Below are 17696 nucleotides of genomic sequence, written 5' to 3' on the forward strand. Positions count from 1 at the left end.
TGGGAATGAAAAGCTGGAATTGTATAACGAGTGTTTATCATCATGTTTCTTTGACCGGAGTGATTGTGATTTCAGACAACTTGGGCCTGTTTTGTAATTATCCCACAATGCACCTTGATGAACCAGAAAGCTTGTTAAATTTGGCCCCTGGTCTGAAGGGTATATTAAGTGGAAACTTATGCTGTACAGGTGCCAAAACGGGTAAAAAAAAGACAATATTGTACACAGTGAAGAGTTTGGATTTTTTATTTTTAAAAGTGATGATGAAAGGACATGAGCTATTGACCTGCATGGAGCAGCCATTGCATGTGTGAATCTACTACATTTAAACAGAAGCCATTATCTCCATTTCCTAGGAGGGCCACATGCGTGTAATAAGGGGCCACTGAAATAGTTTAAGCAGTGGATTAGTTACAAAAGACTTTTTTGTGTTTTTTCACTGGCTACAAAGTTTTACAGGGAGCAGGGTTGGAGTGCGGTGATGGGACTTCAACTTTTAAGGAAAAGTTAGACTTGAATCGTATTTGGGATGGGCTTTGGGACAGGTTGTGAAAGCCACATAAAAAACTGGCCCAGATTTTTGAACGGTTAACTTCTGATTAATTGAGGGCTTCTTTGGAGAATTGAAGAGGGGGTTGTGGGTAGGAGGTTTTGCTTACAAGTCAGTTTAGCAGCAAGTGGTTTTGAACAATTTCTTTGTTATTGTGTGAAAGGAAGATTTATTTGTGAAGATGGTAAATATTTCAAAAGGAAAATTCGGCAAGTTGCTCTTGTACAGGAGAACCATCCAAGGCCCTAGCACAGAATGGGAGTGTGCAGTTAAACCTTTGTTCAACAGAGGTCAGTACAAATACTGATAGCTTTAGTCTGAAAACCTGCAGAGAGACTCTGTTACCTTAGATGGATTGCACTAAAAAGAGCGTTGGAACAAAGGACCTCACAGCCCAGGTTGAGCTGTTAGCATTATCGAACAGTGTTATTAATTTAAAATATTTTAAGTAGATAGAACAGACCAAATTATTCTGCGTTTTGCCTATTTTCAAAAATTTCCGAGGCTTCCTCACATTTTAATATCAAAATATGCATGCCACGTGGAATTAAAGCATTGTAAAATTCCTAGAAGGAGATAGACAGGAGGGAATTTAGTGGAGCTACTGGAGAGGGGCATGAGGGTGGGGAGCTTAGGAGAATCGGGCGGGAGTACCCACATCAGATTCCCAGCGTCGGGAAAAATGCCCCCATTTAAGTTGGGGGTGAAATAGGCCTGACATGGAAATCTCACCTGGTGCTGGAGAGATGTCAGATCGGCTCATTAATGAGCCACTCGACACTAATTATCCCTGAGCCTACCAGAATCTAGTGGTGGCTCAGGGATTTAACGGGACTTGCACAGGACACCCGACCATTCCAAAGGCTGCTGGATTTGCCTCCGGCCTTGGTGGGGCGGGTCCCTCATTAACGGGCAGGGTGCCCAATTGCGGAACTAGCATCGGGAAAGGCGGGGGGTGTGTGAAAGTCAACCCCCTGCCCTTGCCTCCGACCCCCACCCCCTGCCACGTGCCCCTGACTCTGGGTGGAGCATCCGGAGATGGGGAGCTGCCGGTCTGGGGGCCGGGATTTCCACCCCACCGGAGGCTCGATTGTGTGGATGTTGGCCAGTTAAGTGCCCGAGGACCCTTAAATTGCACTGGGCCGCCCCAATGGAATCGATGTGGAGTTGCCTCCAGCTCTCCAGCTGTTGGGGTGGGAGCGCTCCCGTGTTGCTAGAACTCATCCCGGCCACAGGGTGCTACGATAGCTTATCACACTTCATTTTAAAAATCCTCGTACATCCACAGAAAAAGAATATTAGTGTTATTCTCCTCCTCCATGCTGGTGAAGTTTGATAGGCCATCACAGTCACTAATGGAACAAGCCAAACACAAGTTGGATTTGTTGCGATGTTGCAGCTGCATTTTTCAGTTCAGGACCTTGAAGTTAGTATTAGGAACTTGGAGTTCGTTATCAGTTCTGGGGGCCAGACTTCAACTTCTAATGCACTTTGTCCTTTTCCCATGTAGAGGCATCTATTCACCATTCTTTTGCCTCCCCCATCCAGACTAATCCACCTTTTTGATCCATGGATCTGACAAGGAGAAGAAAGAATTGTCAAAAGTTGTTTTTATCGGACTTCTGTGTGTTTCTGCTACTGAGTGTGATAGATCTATTGATCTAATGCTCATAACTCAAAGCAGTGCATAGTGGTTTTATATTCTCCCTGCCCTCCTGCTTGTCATGGGTTATCCTGATCTCTCCAGCTGACCTTCCTTCCTTTGTTGTTTAACCTGAACAGTATGTTTAACTGAGGCACTGATGTTTGTAGTGTTGCATGACTGGAGGTGGTCTGTTGACCAATAAACAGAAGACTTATTTAATGTGTTTTTTAAGATGTCATAATTGAGTATTTACATGCTGTAACTCCACATATACTTCTGGCTAGAAACCATCATTTTGCTACAAATCCTTCCAGCACCATTGTGTGCACACAGGCGGATGATTCATGTTTCAAATGGGCTCCTCTTCAGTCTTGGATGAACCACAATTTCCTCCAGTAAAACACTGGTTCCATTGTCTTCGACACCCACCACAAACTTTAAACCCTTGTCACCAATTCCATTCTGATGCCCGGCCACTGTCTCAGGCTGAACCAGGCCCTTTGCAGCTTGGGCACCCTATTCAGACCTGATCCCATATCCTTTCCAATACTAAGATTGCCTCTTTCTGCCTCTGCTTCTGCCTCAGTCCATCTGCTGCTGAATCGATCAGCCTGTCCTCGGTCTCCCACACTCTCCCAGTGAAGCTCAACTGAAGCTTGAGGAATAACACTTCGGGGCCGGGATTTGAGGGAGATTCGGCAGCCCAGCCAAAAGCCCATCGACTTTTGGTGAAACTGGACGATCCCGGCAGTGGGTGGGACTGGAAAACCGCACCCCTCACCTTTTGAATTAGGCATGGATCATAACCACTGCTCCCGCTCTCAGACAGTAGGTGCTGGGAGTGATTCTGCTGTTGCAAGTTACACCTCACTTCTTGACTGGTCCCATTACCACCCGCCTCTTTTTAAAATTTGCTTCATTATTCTTTTCACCATTTAATCTCTCCTACCTTCCACCCTCTCACAGATCTTCCCTTTTGTTCTTCCCCCCCTCCTTCCTTCCCTTGCCTCTGTACTTGCTTAAAATCTGGTACATCTCTAACTTTTTCCAGTTCCGGCGAAAGGTCATCACCATTGACATTGTTCAGAGGATTTGAACCATTACTATAGCTCCCAGGCACTGCCATATATTAACTCTGTTTCTTTCTCCACAGATGCTGCCTGACTTGCTGAGTGTTTCTAGTATTATCTGGTTTTTATACATAGAATCATAGACGTTTACAACACAGAAGGAGGCCATTCGGCTCATTGTGACTGACAAGTAGCCTTGCAGCCCAAACCTACTTCACTTGAACCATGTTCGCACCAGTGTCCCAGCGAGTTATATAACTAGGGCTGCAGAAAGGGCTTTAAACTAAATAGTGGAGCGAGAGGTTCACGTAAGGTGGGATGTGCAGAGTTAAAGAGAGAAGACAAGGCGACAGTGCCTGGCAGCGATGTCAGAATGGGGAACCACAGCATGGCAGGAAGGGGCAGAGTGTACCAACATAAGGACAACATTCTCATAAATCTCTCAAACCGGGCAGAATTTAATACCCTCCCCCAAAGTGAGTTTGGAGGTGGGGGGAGGCATTTAATTGGGCTGTAATGTGTGGGGCGGGACCCTGTTACCATCTTGCCTATGCCCCGATTAAGTCCGTGGCAGGAAGGTTCATGCATGGTCTTCCTGCTCCAATGCCAATTGAGGCTCCATTCAACCTCCACTGATATTCAGCCACGTGATGAGCCCAAAAAGTTAAACCCTGGCAGCTCCCAGTGAAGGGGGCACTCCGGAAAGGAGGGGGGGAGGGGCCCACTGACAGCCACTCCCTGACCTGACCCTGGCGTCACTCCCATCCAGCCAGTGACCCCCTCCCTGCCACCCCATTTCTGCCCTCACTCAGCTGTGGCCTGAATCAATTGCTGACCCTGGGTCTTTAGTGAGCGTATTGCTGGCAGATACCACTGCTCCCACAATGGCACTGACGGCAATGAGGACTGCTGGCCTCTGATTGGCCGGCCTCTCAGGGTGAGTGGGGGGGGGGAGGGGGGTGTGGCAGGGATCCTTGATCTCTGAGAAGGCCGGTCACTGGCCACTGAAGTGCTTGACTGGCACTTAATACACCAGGCCTTCTCCAAAGGTGGAGATGTAGGGCTGTTGCTGGCTCTCCAACAGCGGACATGACCTGGTCACCTTGATTAAATCACACCTTCCCAAAACAGTATCCAGAACTGCATACAGTGCTGCAGCTGTAGCCTAACTCGTGCTTTATACAGTTCCAGCATAACCTCCCAGCTCTTATATTCTGTATCCTACTCACTGGATATACCTGTCCTCACAGACTTAGATTGACTCTCAGTCTTGAAAATCTCAAATTTAAAATTCTCATCCCTGTGTTTAAATCACTTTGTGACCTTGCCCTATCCTACATCTTTAAGCTCTTGAAGCCCCCTGAACTCTCTGTCCCTCTAACTGGCCTCTTGTTCGTCCTCCCCCCTCCCCCTCCTTGCTCCACTGTTGGCCCTATGGTCCATACTCTGGAATTCCCTCCCTAAACCCTGCACTTTCCCACCTTAAAAGCCTTTTCTTTGACTAATCCTTTTATCAGCCCTTCTATTACCCCCTTCAGTTTTTCTTAACGCTTTTGCGAAATGGCATTTTTGCATGTGTTAAAGACGCTATAAATGTTGTGTTCGTATACTGTGTGGGTAATTTGGGTAGCCAACATGTAAATGATGTTTGTTTTTGTTACCTCTCTGTTAATTCACAGATGTATATCCTATAAAACATTCTTTGTTCTGACAATCTCATCAAAAAAAAAGGATATTTTCATGGAATGGCAAAAATGTCATGTAGAAAACATGTTTAAAAATTACTTATTTGGCATTGCATTTATGCCCCCATTCCCCCTTTCTGTGGCGACAGCAGCATTTCTGACCCTCGGTGCAGTGCCAGTGACTTACCCGCCGACAGACACCTTTTACTGCGCTACTGCTGTGGCTGCAGAGTTTACTATCTGCTTCAGCAACTATCGAGCAGCTTGTTCTGACCAAAAATAGCGCCTCTGGGTGCACTTCTAACATGATAAAGGGCAGGAAGCAGTACCTGTTTGAGTCTATGATTCCTCTTTTTGACTGAGGGGGGGAATAAAAAAAAGAATCAGATGGTATCATGCCCACGGCCTCAGCTGGTATGCCCACAGCCTCAGATGGTATCATGCCCACGGCCTCAGCTGGTATCATGCCCACGGCCTCAGATGGTATCATGCCCACGGCCTCAGCTGGTATCATGCCCACGGCCTCAGCTGGTATCATGCCCACGGCCTCAGCTGGTATCATGCCCATGGCCTGTCTCCTCAGTTTATTTAATCGAGCATTTTAAAAAATCGAGCTAGAATGCTGTTTTTAGCCTTAAGGGCCTTAAGTTTCCAAAGGGAAAATAATTTTTTTGCTGGTACACGTAGCACTGGCCCAAACGTATATTTGGTGCGGTGAAAAATTTGGTCCAAAGTGGCCATATTTTTAAGCGTGGGGTTGTGCGGAGAGCGGTGTTGCAAGTTTAATCTTTAACCTTCAAACTGTACAATTTTATTTCAGGAGATCAGAGAGATGGTGGCACCTCTGCTAAAGAGCTTCCAGGCTGAGGTAGGTTTTTCAAAATAATTTTAAAATGTTCAGAGTAACAAAATAAAGTTTTATTCCTTTTAAATTCCTAGGGAAGCAGCGGTTCAAGAAGACCGCCGCCCCCCCCACCCTCTCGAGGGCAGTTAGGGATGGGCAGTAAATGCCGAGCTAGCCAGCGAGACCCACACCCCGTGAACAAGTAAATCAAATAATAAGCGAAGGCCTGCTCGGTCAAGGCTGCCTGAAATAATTCCATTGTCTTTGCAAAAGCTTCTTTTTGCCCAAAGTGAGCTTTTGGGTGAATGCTCAGCAAAATTCCTTTCCAAAGCAGCTTTATTAGTGGGATAAGGTAGCATTAAGCTTACGTTACTGGACTAGGAATCCTGAGGCCTGGACGAATGATCCAGTAACAAGTTCAAATCCCACCATTGGCCGCTGGGGAATTTAAACTTACTGCGTTGTTTAAAAACCCACCTAGCTCAGCAATGCCCTTTAGTGAAGGGAATCTGCTGTCTTTACTCACTCTAGCCCATATTTGACTCCAGATCCATAACAGTGTAGGTGACTCTCAATAACCCTTTCAAATGGCCTAGCAAGATGCTCCATGATCTTCAAGAAAGCAGCCCTGCACCACCACCTCAAGAGCAATTAGGGAAGGGCGAGAAATACTGGCCATGCCAGGGATACCCACGTCCCACAATTGAATAAAAAGAAGTCCTCCTCCTATCTTACTATGGAGCCAAGTCCGTACTCTACTCAGGCACTCCTCTTGCTGACCCTATAACTTGCTGCCATATTTTAATTCCTCTTTAAACAGTCTCATTATCTGTTCCAGATACTTGTTCCCTTTGTTAGACTGATCCATCTGAGCCCTTAAGATGTTATCTGAGACGACTGCTAATAAATATCACAATTTGTCCTCTCCTATGACTCTCCTTGACTTGGTGCTTAATTTAGATTTGTTACTTTGATTGGCTTAATCTTACCTTGAGTGTTTTGACTATTATAAACCGGCAATGTTACTGTTGTCTGTGATGTTGACATAATTTTCTTTAAATACCTGCCTTTTGTCTGTTTTTTTCTCCTTGCATGTTGTACTATTGCTAATTCAAAAATAGGTCTTGGGGCAAAACAAATTACTAATCCAAATGTTTGAAATACAATTATTTTTGTTAAGGAGGCACCTCTCGTGAAAGACCCATTGCATTTGTCCTAGCATTTTAGCACAATGCTGTACGTATTTGTTCACAATTGTATGTTGTGAAGAATGTCATTGCAATACGGTGTTCCATCATTTGTACGTGTCAACACTGTGGTGAAAAGAGATATAGGGCTGGATACTTGTGGAGTGAGGGAGACACCGCACACTTTTAAAAATGGCAGCTGGGACCCGATGCCAGGATTCCTGGCCCCATCCCCCTGTATTTCCAGTTTTCACCAGCACATGATAAGGGTGTGGGCTCGTGTGGGTTGTGAGCCCACATCCTGCGCACCTTGATCTGCCCAGCTCCATGGCGCAGGTAGGCAGGTTCTAGCCCCTTGCACTTTTCATGGACTCGCGGTTCATTGCTGGACGAGGGAGCCTTAAGTTTAAGAGGTCACACCCATGATCCCTATGTCAACCTATGCCCCTCATACTCTCCATGCCAAGCTATGTTCCTCCATCCAAGTCCAATTATGCATTCTTGGCTGAGAGCCCAGATATCCATTAGTCTGTTAAAACAGCTGTGCCCATAGGAAAACATTGCTTGATTGACAGCTCTTTCTCTGTGATTTGTTTTCTCAATTTCACAATGTTTATTTACACAAGATAAAGATGTGTACTTCCATTTTCTGCTGTTGATACTTAAAGGGTCTGGATGATTGACACTTTTATAGGGTGGCAGTAAAAGCAATTTTTTTAAAAATAGGAAGTTATGAATTTTTAAAAGTTTTTCCACACATGCTATTGTTACTATAAGGTTCATTTGATTCTGTACAGAATGTATACTGAGAATGTTCATGGAAATGACATAGGTTGGCATGGAGGGTATGGGGGGTTGGGTTCAGTGGTATAGTTTAGCTTGGAGGGTATGAGGGGCCATGGGGGGTGCTGGGTAGAGGGCATGAGGTGGCATCAATTAGCATAGATGGGGCATGGAGAGTCTTTGTGTGTGTTGTGGCATTGAGGACTGGAGGGCCTTGTTTTCTCTTTGTTTTATTGATTTTATTGTAACTGGATGAAATCCCAGAGCACCAAGGCAGATCTTGTGGCTGCCTCTGAACTCTTTCCATGGATGGTGGGCCTGACTCCTGTTAACACTCTTCATAGTTAACATTTCTTCATAGGATAAACCCTTCAACCCATTCCTAGGATGAAGGGCTTATCCTGTGAAGAAAGGTTGCACAGGTTGGGCCTACACCCATTGGAGTTTAGAAGGATGAGAGGTGATGTCATTGAAACATATAAGACCCTGAGGGGACTTGACAGGGTGGATGCTGAAAGGATGTTTCCCCGTGTGGGAGAGACTAGAACTAGGGATTACAGTTTAAGAATAAGAGGTCTCCCTTTTAAAAGTGAGATGAGAATTTTTTTCTCTGAGGGTCATTAGTACGTGGAATTCTCTTCCCCAGAAAGTAATGGAGGCTGGGTCATTGAGTTTATTCAAGGTAGAGTTGGATATATTTTTCATAGACAAGGGAGTCCAGGGTTATGGGGGACAGACTGGAAAGTGGAGTTGAGACCACAACCAGATCAGACATGCTCTTGTTGACTAGCGGAGCAGACTTGAAGGGCTGAATGGCCTACTCCTGGGGGGGCTAAGTCCTATATTCCCGTTGACCTGTCCAGCCTAACAGGAACACACAGCTCTAACGTTCCCAGAGTATAGTTAGTCTCCTGTGCATCTCGCTTAAAGGTAAAGTTGGCCTCCGATTACTGCTGTCCCCAAGAGTCATTTATAACATTTATACCATTTGTAAGTTATGTAGCATTTCTATTCATTCTCTGTTGAATTTTGTATATTAATGATGAAAGGAAATCCGCCTGCAAGTGTTAGAAATTTTTTGTCTTGCATCTTGAGGTCTGTCCCATATTTTGATGTAAATATTATTCCACACTTTAGCCCTGCCACTGGCTGGGTTAGTTATTTTTCCTGCAAATTAACACTGTACCAAATTCAGTTTCACAATTTGTGATGGTATACTTTGCACTCTGAATTACTCATCCAACAGCATAACCAGTAATAGGACTACATTCCAGAGTTAGGCTGGTCTTGAGTGAGGAAGTTGCAGTTTTGTAGGTTTGACATTTTTATTGGACGAGACAAGTTTCTTTGAAGAAGGTACTTTGGTAGCTTGTTCTGTAACTCGATTGATGTCTGTTTATGTGACTGTATTTGGGAAGCAATATTGTTAACAATGGAACCCAGTGATTGAAGGGGTTACCGAACCCCAGTTCTTTAGATCAGAAGGACAAAATTCTGCAATTACTATTTCGATTCAACTTAATCTGGAATTCTGGTCGCTCCCCAAAAACATACAGTAAATATATTGGTGTACTTATTTTTCTTTTCTTCTTTTCAAGTGACATCCTTAGTGAGAGGATGAACTATTGTACTGCTGATACAGTTCTGACTCAAAAGCCCCCAGAAGCCTCTCAGGAATGGCCTAGACTAGACTTATTTTATTTACAACCCGATCCTCCATTCCACGCCTCTCCACACCAGCAGGATCAAAATTAGGGCGAGGAAGATTAGGTTTCCTTTCTCCCGCTCTGTGGTACAGTTGCTGGAACTTAGATTTGTCACTGTGTGATTTAAACCTTGTATCAAATTGTGGAACGGGCAGCACAGAAAGAGGCTACTAGGTTCATTGTGTCCGTGTAGGAGACAAGTTTTTCAACTGGAGGTATTTGCTCCAAACCCATTTCTTTGTCCTTTTGCGGTGGCCATATTTGATTCCTCCTTTCCCCCTGGCTGGAGGATCTAGAACACGGGGCCACGGTCTCAGAGTGGGGAGTTGGCCATTCAGGACTGAGATGAGGAGAAATTTCTTCACTCAAATGTTTGTGAATCTTTGGAATTCTCTACCTCAGAGAAGCTGTGAATTCACAGTCATTGAGTACATTCTAGTCAGAGGCTGATATAGAATTCTGAGTACCAAGGGAATTAAGGGATTTGGGGATAGTGCAGGAAGGTGAAGTTGAGGTATAAGATCAGCCACGATCTTGTTGAATGCTGGAGCAGCCTCAAAGGGCCAAATGACCTTTTCCCGTTCCAGCTTCTTATATTCTATGTGACAATTTCTCCTAACCTACTCTTTCTTTTCTGCTGATGGTCAAGTTTATTCCCCTTAGTAATTGACTCACCAGCACTCATTTATAATTTCAACAACTTCTATTGGGCCCTTCATTCCTGATCAAATCAAACTTGGCCGTATTCTTCTCATGGCTTTAGTATTTTTGTCACTAATCGCTGCCCAGAACCGCACACAGTACTTCAGTTGTAGACCAGGCAATGTCTTGTACAAATTCAACATCATCACCTCACATTTCTATTCAGTTCTGTTACATAAAAGATCCAAAACCCCATTTGTCTTTTTTATGGCCTTTTCTTAACCTGCATTCTCACTTTTAAAGATCTATATACCTACAACCATAAATCACAATCTTATTTTATTCAATGAATGTTTTACTGTATCTATCTTCTCCAGATTGTAAAGTTCTCACTCCTCTACATTGACTGTACCTGCCAACTATCTATCCACTCTAATAATGTAACTCTCTTGCTAAATTCTCCCACACAGTTGCTATGCCCTTTAATTTGGTATTGCAGCAAACTTCAATATCATTCCTACTGTGCCCCTGTCAAAATAATTTATATTAATGGAAAACAAAAGGAATCTCAGCACAGACCCCTAGGGCACATCATAGCTTAACCATCGAAAATATATCAGTTTGCTCCTGTCCTCTGTCCTCATTTCTATCCATGTAGTTACATTTCCTTTAAATACCATGTGTCTTATTTTTGAAATACCTTCTTAACACCTTGTCAGGTACCTTCTGAAAACGTGTATGTACAATATCCATTCCCTTTTCCCTTCCCTTTTATTTATGCTGTTCTCTCAAAAAAATTCAAATGAATCAAACACCCCTTGCCATTGGCAAATCCATGCTGATTGTCCCTGATTATCCCAAACTTTTCTAAATGTTTACTAATTTCATTCCACAGCATGGACTCAAGAATCCATGCTGTGGATTTTTCCGTTTCTTGGATGGGGGTGGGGTGGGGGGAGGGGTGTGTGTGTAACATTTGTCACCGATGCACTTTTTGCTTCCAAAGATTTTTAGAAAATGATGGCTTCTGCTGCTGCTGCTTCCCCACCTCTCATCCAAGCCACCCCAAAGTCTTGCTCCATATTCTAGGTCCAAACCATTGGGGTCTCTGGTTCCTTCTGTACTTTAATTTCCATGAACTATTCTGATATGGTTTTCTTTTGAATATTTGTCGTGGCTCTACCGTATCTATCTTGGACATTCCTCCAGTGTCACTTTCACCTTCCTCCTGTGAGAACTGAGGCCACATACTTCCTAAGCACCTCTGCCATTCCTTCCAACCCATTGTCTCTGTGGCCCTGGTTCATCTTTGTCATCTTTTAACTTGTTAGATGCTTATGAAAGCACTCGCTTCTTCCCTTCTTTAATGTTGACCGGTAAGTGGCATTCAACAGCGCGCACACCCGGGGTTTGATGAAGCATTTGCAGCACTCAGTTGATAGTTATTACAGCCACGCATCATTAACCCCAGAGCAACAAAATAAAAAATCTCATTATTAATAGAAAAAGGTAAAATTAAGCTGAACAGACTCCAAAAGAACAAACTGCAATCAATTACTGTAATTTATTGTAGTCATTAATTTCAAACTTGCTTTGTACCACAATACTGTTTAAAGACGAAAGTGAAGTTGATTGTATTAATTTGTCTGGGTCTTGAGTATTTTAGCCGTGGTTAGTGGAGTTTAAGTTAGTGCGGAGAATCAGCTCTGTCAACATTCCCTTTAAATTTTCTTTGTACTTGGTGGGCTGCAAACTCCTCTGAGCACCACTTGGTTGGCCTGAGCGGTTTACATTTTAAACACCCAGTGGAAACGCTAACATTGTATCAACTGACGAAAATAGTTTGTTTTAACGTGCGATGTGCATTTGCACGTCTTAGAGGAAACATTTTGAATTCCACACCACGATGATCTGAAGTAAGTTGCAGTTCAGTTTCATGTGAACATCTTATTTTAACTGGGTTTGCCATTAAACGAATGGAGGGATGAAATTGATAACGACACAGTAAACTTTGCTTACAATAAATCTGAAGTTATTCTTTCAAAACTAACATGAAATCCAAAAAATTTAATCGTGGATAGAACATAAACACCACTCTGTCAAGATAAATGTATCTTTTGAAACTTCTATTAAATTGAGGAACCAGCTGACATTCATGTGGACATTGCCTATATTGTGTTTACATTGGATGGATTCTGTCAAAATTCCAAGTCTCATTTTTCCATTTTTAATTTAATAGTACTTATAAAGTCCAGTTTTTGAATCGGCTCGTAAAGGCTCTTTTACACTTAGAAACAGCCAATGAGCATATATATATGGTTCTTTTGTCAACTGCAGTTAATAACATAAACTCATTGACTTATCTTGTATTGACAATAAGAAGGGTGCACTTTTGCACATTTTTGAATCATAGAATCATAGAATGGTTCCAGCACAGAAGACCAGTGTCTGCCAGAGCAGTTCAGCTTGTCCCACTCCCTGTAATGCTACAAATTTTTATCTTTAGGTACTTTTCCAATTCCTTATTGAAAGTCACAATTGAATCTGCCTCCACCGCATTCCAAATCCTCACCACTTCCTGCTTGGAAGAAATTTTCCACACTTTGTCTTGTATTCATTTGCCAGTCAGCTGACATCTGTGTCTGGTTCTCTACCCTGCCCTAATGGGAACAGTTCCTCTTTCTCTCTACTTTGCCTACACCTCTCAAGCTTTGACTTCTTCTATTAAGACCTCCTCTCAACCCTTTCCACGGAGAACAACCCCAGTTTCTCCAATCTATCCACATAACTGAAGTCCCTTATCCCTGGAACCATTCTTGTAGATCTTTTCTGCAAGCTCTGTAAAGCCTTCACATCCTTCCTCAAGTACGGTGCCCAGAATTGGATTCGAGACTCTGGTTGAATCTAGACCAGTGTTTTATAAAGATCTAAAAACCTACAATCATAAATTACCATCTTATTTTGTTCAATGAAAATTTTCCCGTATCTATTTTTCCCCAGATTGCACAGTTCTCAGTTCACCATAACTTCTTCACTTTTGTACTGTATGTCTCTATTTATAATGCCCAGAATCCCGAATGTCTTTTTAACCGATTTTACAACCTGCCCTGCTGCCTTCAGTGATTTATGTGCATATACCTGCAGGTCCCTCTGCTCTTACACCCGCCTTTAGAATTGTATTCTGTATTTCGTATTGCCTCTCCTCATTCTTCCTCCCAAAATATATCACTTCACATTTCTATATATCAAGAAAAACAAGTAGACCTAATACAGGATCAATGGGGAACACACTATATACCCTCCATCAGCCCAAAATAGACTGTTCACCACTACTCTCTTGTTTCCTGTCACTCAGCTAACCTTATATCCATGTCCCTTTTATTTCATGAGCTTGAATTTTGCTGACAAGTCTGTTATGTGACACTTTAGCGAACATCTTTTGGAAGTCCATATGTACAAATTCAACCGCGTTACTCTAATCAATCCTCTGTTCTTCATCAAACAATTAAATCAAGTTATTTAAACACCATTTCCCTTTAACAAATCCATGCTGACTTTTCTTAATTAAGGCTTGGGATATAGTACCCTCACCATTAATTAATTCCATCACCCTCCCTAGCACTCTCCTTGGTTGAACTGATTGTTGCGTCCCATTTGACTCTGAGCTGAGATTCCGACTCCGTATCTGTCGCAAAGGCCACCTATTTCTACCTTGCCCACGCAAGTGGCCGCCTGACTGGTTTCCCATCCTCTCTAAACAAGTTCATCCAGATTCTGCTGCTCTTAATTTATCCCATATCTACTTCCTCTCACCCATCTCCCATCCTTGATGACCTACATTGGCTCAGTTCCCTGACTCCACAATATTTAAAATTCTCATGCCTTAATCTCTTTATGACCTTGCCTCCTCATCATGGTAACAATTAGTCCTATAACCCTCTAACTGCTCTGCATTTCTTTGACTTTGTATCCTCCATTCCCTTCACTCCAGCATTGACTAAACCTTCAACTGCCTAAGTGTCTCATTCTAAAGTTCCATCCATTAACGCTCTGCTTCTCCATTACCTTCTGCTTCTTAAACCCTACTTGTTTGATCACGCCTCCTAATATCTCCTTCATCGCGGTGTCCATTTTTATCTGATGACATTTCTGTGAAGAGGTCTAGGATGTTTTATCAACACTAAAGGTATAAATCCAAATTGTGGTAGAAAAACAGTGGCCAGGATTTTCCGGTTGTGCCTTGGCAGCACCCGCTGCGGGGGATTCCGCGGCCCAGCCAAAAAGTCCGTTGACTTTCGGCCGGACCGGACAATCCCGGTGGCGGGCGGGGCTGGAAAATCCCACCCTTTGTATTATTTCGATCAAACTATTGCGTGTGAGGATCTTGTTAGCATACATCTGCACTTGGCAATAATGTTTCTCCTTTGCAAACAATACATCATAAAGATGGTTCCCTATTTTTTGGTGTACATCTTTGGGTACCAATAATAGGAGCCTCTGCAAGTCAATTTAACCTTGGTTGTTCATCTGCAACTCCTCAACCCTACTCCAACTGGACATAGTATAATGTATGAATTGCTTCTGGTGGCATCGTTTGGCATGGGAATGATGCCAGGCTGTAGCATTGGTAACAGCAAACAAACCATGCTGGAAATGTTGTTTTACATTCTTATGTTGGCAAATATCCTAGTTTGTAATAAAAATTACATTATTTATAGTTCCCCTTCATTCTTCGCAATTGGTAGCTGAGACACTTTAGTCAATTTATTAGAAGCAGTTAACTTTAAAAAGTATTAAGGTTTTCATAGAAACCACTGGCAGGCATTTGCTGTTTCTGCCTATTCTTGTGACGGTGTTTTTGTTACTGTTCTGAGCATTGGTGGATTGAGTGTGCTCTTTTAGCTATCAAGAGAATTTCATGACCATGCCTCAAGGCACTGGGTTTCTGAATGCAGAAATGCACACATTTTAAAAATAGTCTCGCTTGCTGTTGAGCTGACAGTACTGATATTAAAATCCTGGTCCTTTCTACAGGCATGGAGACTGATGTTCTCAAAGGCTGTGCATTTAAATAGTCGCTTGGCAGTACAGAACTAGAGTATTGCTTTTCGTCTTGTACACATCAGGGTAGATACAAGAATGCCAAATTTCAAAAGGAACAACAATTTATACTTAGTGAGATTGGTTGGCAAGTCGGCTCTGATTGGTTGAGACATTGCCATGGCAAAAATGCCAGGGAGCAATTTGTCCCTCGTGCTTTTGTTTACTAAAAAATGGTGCAATGTCTGGACGTAGTCCTTTTGCCTAGAGAGGACAGGTCCCTGCATACGAATTTATGTAGCTTCTAGCAAACGCGACTGTGCATTTAGCACATTTAACATCTCGTGCTAAAGTGGCATTTTTAATGTTGAGCCAATGCCTGAGACAGCCAAAGAGGAATAATACTTTAATATGAACATGGTGCCTGTAGCAACACAGAGGCCCATGTTGAAGACTTTCACCCCAAACTGCCGGAGGTGAAGCTCTGCGAATGCCAAGCATATATGACCATTGTGAGCTGCCATTTTGTTCTGGCTGTCAGTGACTCAGTGGAAGGTTTGCATCTGTAAAGGCTATTATACAATCGTGATTTTTCAACAACGGCAATGTTGCAAATTTAGAACAGCACTTTTTTCCATATAAATAGAAGTACTTCTCAAAATAGAAAAAAAATTCTGTACGCACCCAACGTTTTTGCTTCTATGGCTCCCACGTGGTGACAGTTGAGTTTGATTTCACTTCCTGTGGTGTCACTTTGGTAACATTGCTGACTGGAGCATCTCAAGTGGCTTCATAAGAAACAACCAGGGCTAGATCTTTGGACCAGTCTGAGAGTTGTAGGATCCAAACAATCCTGTGGGCTGTTTAGAGATCCAGAGCACCCTGTTCCTGTGCCTTTTTTTTGGATGCCATAGAGAAGCCTGGAGTACTTTGATAAATATTCACTGGCCTTTACCTCCCCCACTGCCGCACAAACCAGGAGTCTTCACTAATTTTCCCAAACGCTGACATGCTAAAGCACCACCAAATAAATCCTCAGAAGCTGAAACCCATTGGGTACTTAGGTTGAAGCTAAGCTGTGGTTGTTAATATTGGTTAAATGAGGGATTGTCAGTTGCAAGCCAGTTGCATGTCATTGCTCCTGTTGTTTCATGCTTTAGATATGGGGTTGGAGAAGGAAAATGAAGGTAGAAGATTCTTACAGAATAGTGGAGCAGGCTCAAGGGTCCATATGGCCTAGTCCCGTTCCTCTTTCTTCCTGTCTTATAATTAAAATTGGCAACCTGTCTCTCTCTCAAAAAAAAAATCAGCCCGTTTTTTAACCAGGTTTTGTGATCCGATTTACTGCTGCCCTCAGTCAGTTATATTTTTCAGTGATCCTTACAGGAACCCAGTTGGGTCTCCTCATAACTATAAAAAAGTATTTAGGCAATCACTACATCACAAATCACCTGGCAGAAGTGGTGTCACACTAGAAAAAGATGGAAATTAGTTGTAGTAGAGAAGTAGCTGTTGAGAGCCCTGTCAAAAAGGTAAGCTTTGAAATTTCAAATAAACTCCAGGGTCCTGCTGTTCAACATTCAGCTTTCAATATTTGAAAAGAATGAAGTATGTTGCCAGCTGTTTTTGATCATTTAAGATTGCAGTGGTGGAGGAAAGGCTGGGAGCTGTTTCGTGTGAACTTGCGTACCATGTGCAGAGTTCTGCCTCCATCAGCTTCACTTTGATCTAAGTGGATGAGTGTGGTTCCCACTTACATTGCTGTGGACTAGGCCCAATGTGCAAGTCAAACCTGACAGTTATCCTCCCCCACCCCCACTCCCCAACTTGCTCAATTTTATTCTCTCATTTTTGATATTCTGAAAGCCCTTTAGTTCCTTTTTTTAGTCCTTTTACTTTTTCTCTATCATTGTTCATGTTTTCTCTCTCATTGTTGTTCTCCCACTCTGTTCTCAATATACTCAATGTACTCTCTTTGTTTCTCCTGCTTTCCCTCTCTTTTTCTGTCTCTCTTATCCCCACCCTCTGTCTCTCTTTCCCCAACCTTCTATCTGTCACTGTGCTTTATTTCTTTCTCCCTCTTTATTCTATCCCTCTTTCTCTCTTCCGTATTGCTATCCTCTTTCTGACTTTTGCTACTCTTTCTGGCCACTCTCTCTCTCTCTCTCTCTCTCCTCTCTCTGTTTCCCTACTTCTTTGTGTTTTTTGTCACTGGGAAAGTAAATAAACACTGTGGGGATGAAGTTTACCCAGAAAACAAAGCTCTAGTGAATTCCACTTTTCAAACTGCAGAGAAAGCATACAAAACCACCCAGTCACGATTAACCCGAATGATGTAGATGGAAGGGGTGGAATTGTAATGTATCTTGAGGCTCCCAACATTTGTGAGCATTGGTAGAGCTTTGTATCAAGATTAACTAGAATGTCTAGATACATCCCCAATGATGGAATGAGAATAGCGTACAAAGTAAGCACCCCAGAAGGCTTCTAACATCATCACAATCACTTGACCAGAGCTGAAATCCTAATACAAAACTAGTACAG

The 17696-nt window shown here is 43.0% G+C and overlaps 1 protein-coding gene across 1 annotated transcript in view; it reads left to right on the top strand.

The window, feature by feature from the left end:
* cux2b (cut-like homeobox 2b) overlaps window positions 1–17696 on the top strand; it is a 327181-nt gene that overhangs the window by 158387 nt on the left and 151098 nt on the right. The window contains exon 3 of the mRNA XM_078554213.1: window positions 5771–5818. Coding sequence (XP_078410339.1) covers window positions 5771–5818 — 48 coding nt within the window. The remainder of the gene's footprint in view (window positions 1–5770; window positions 5819–17696) is intronic.

This window comes from Cetorhinus maximus, chromosome 12, assembly GCF_964194155.1.
Source record: "Cetorhinus maximus chromosome 12, sCetMax3.hap1.1, whole genome shotgun sequence".
NCBI lineage: Eukaryota > Metazoa > Chordata > Chondrichthyes > Lamniformes > Cetorhinidae > Cetorhinus > Cetorhinus maximus.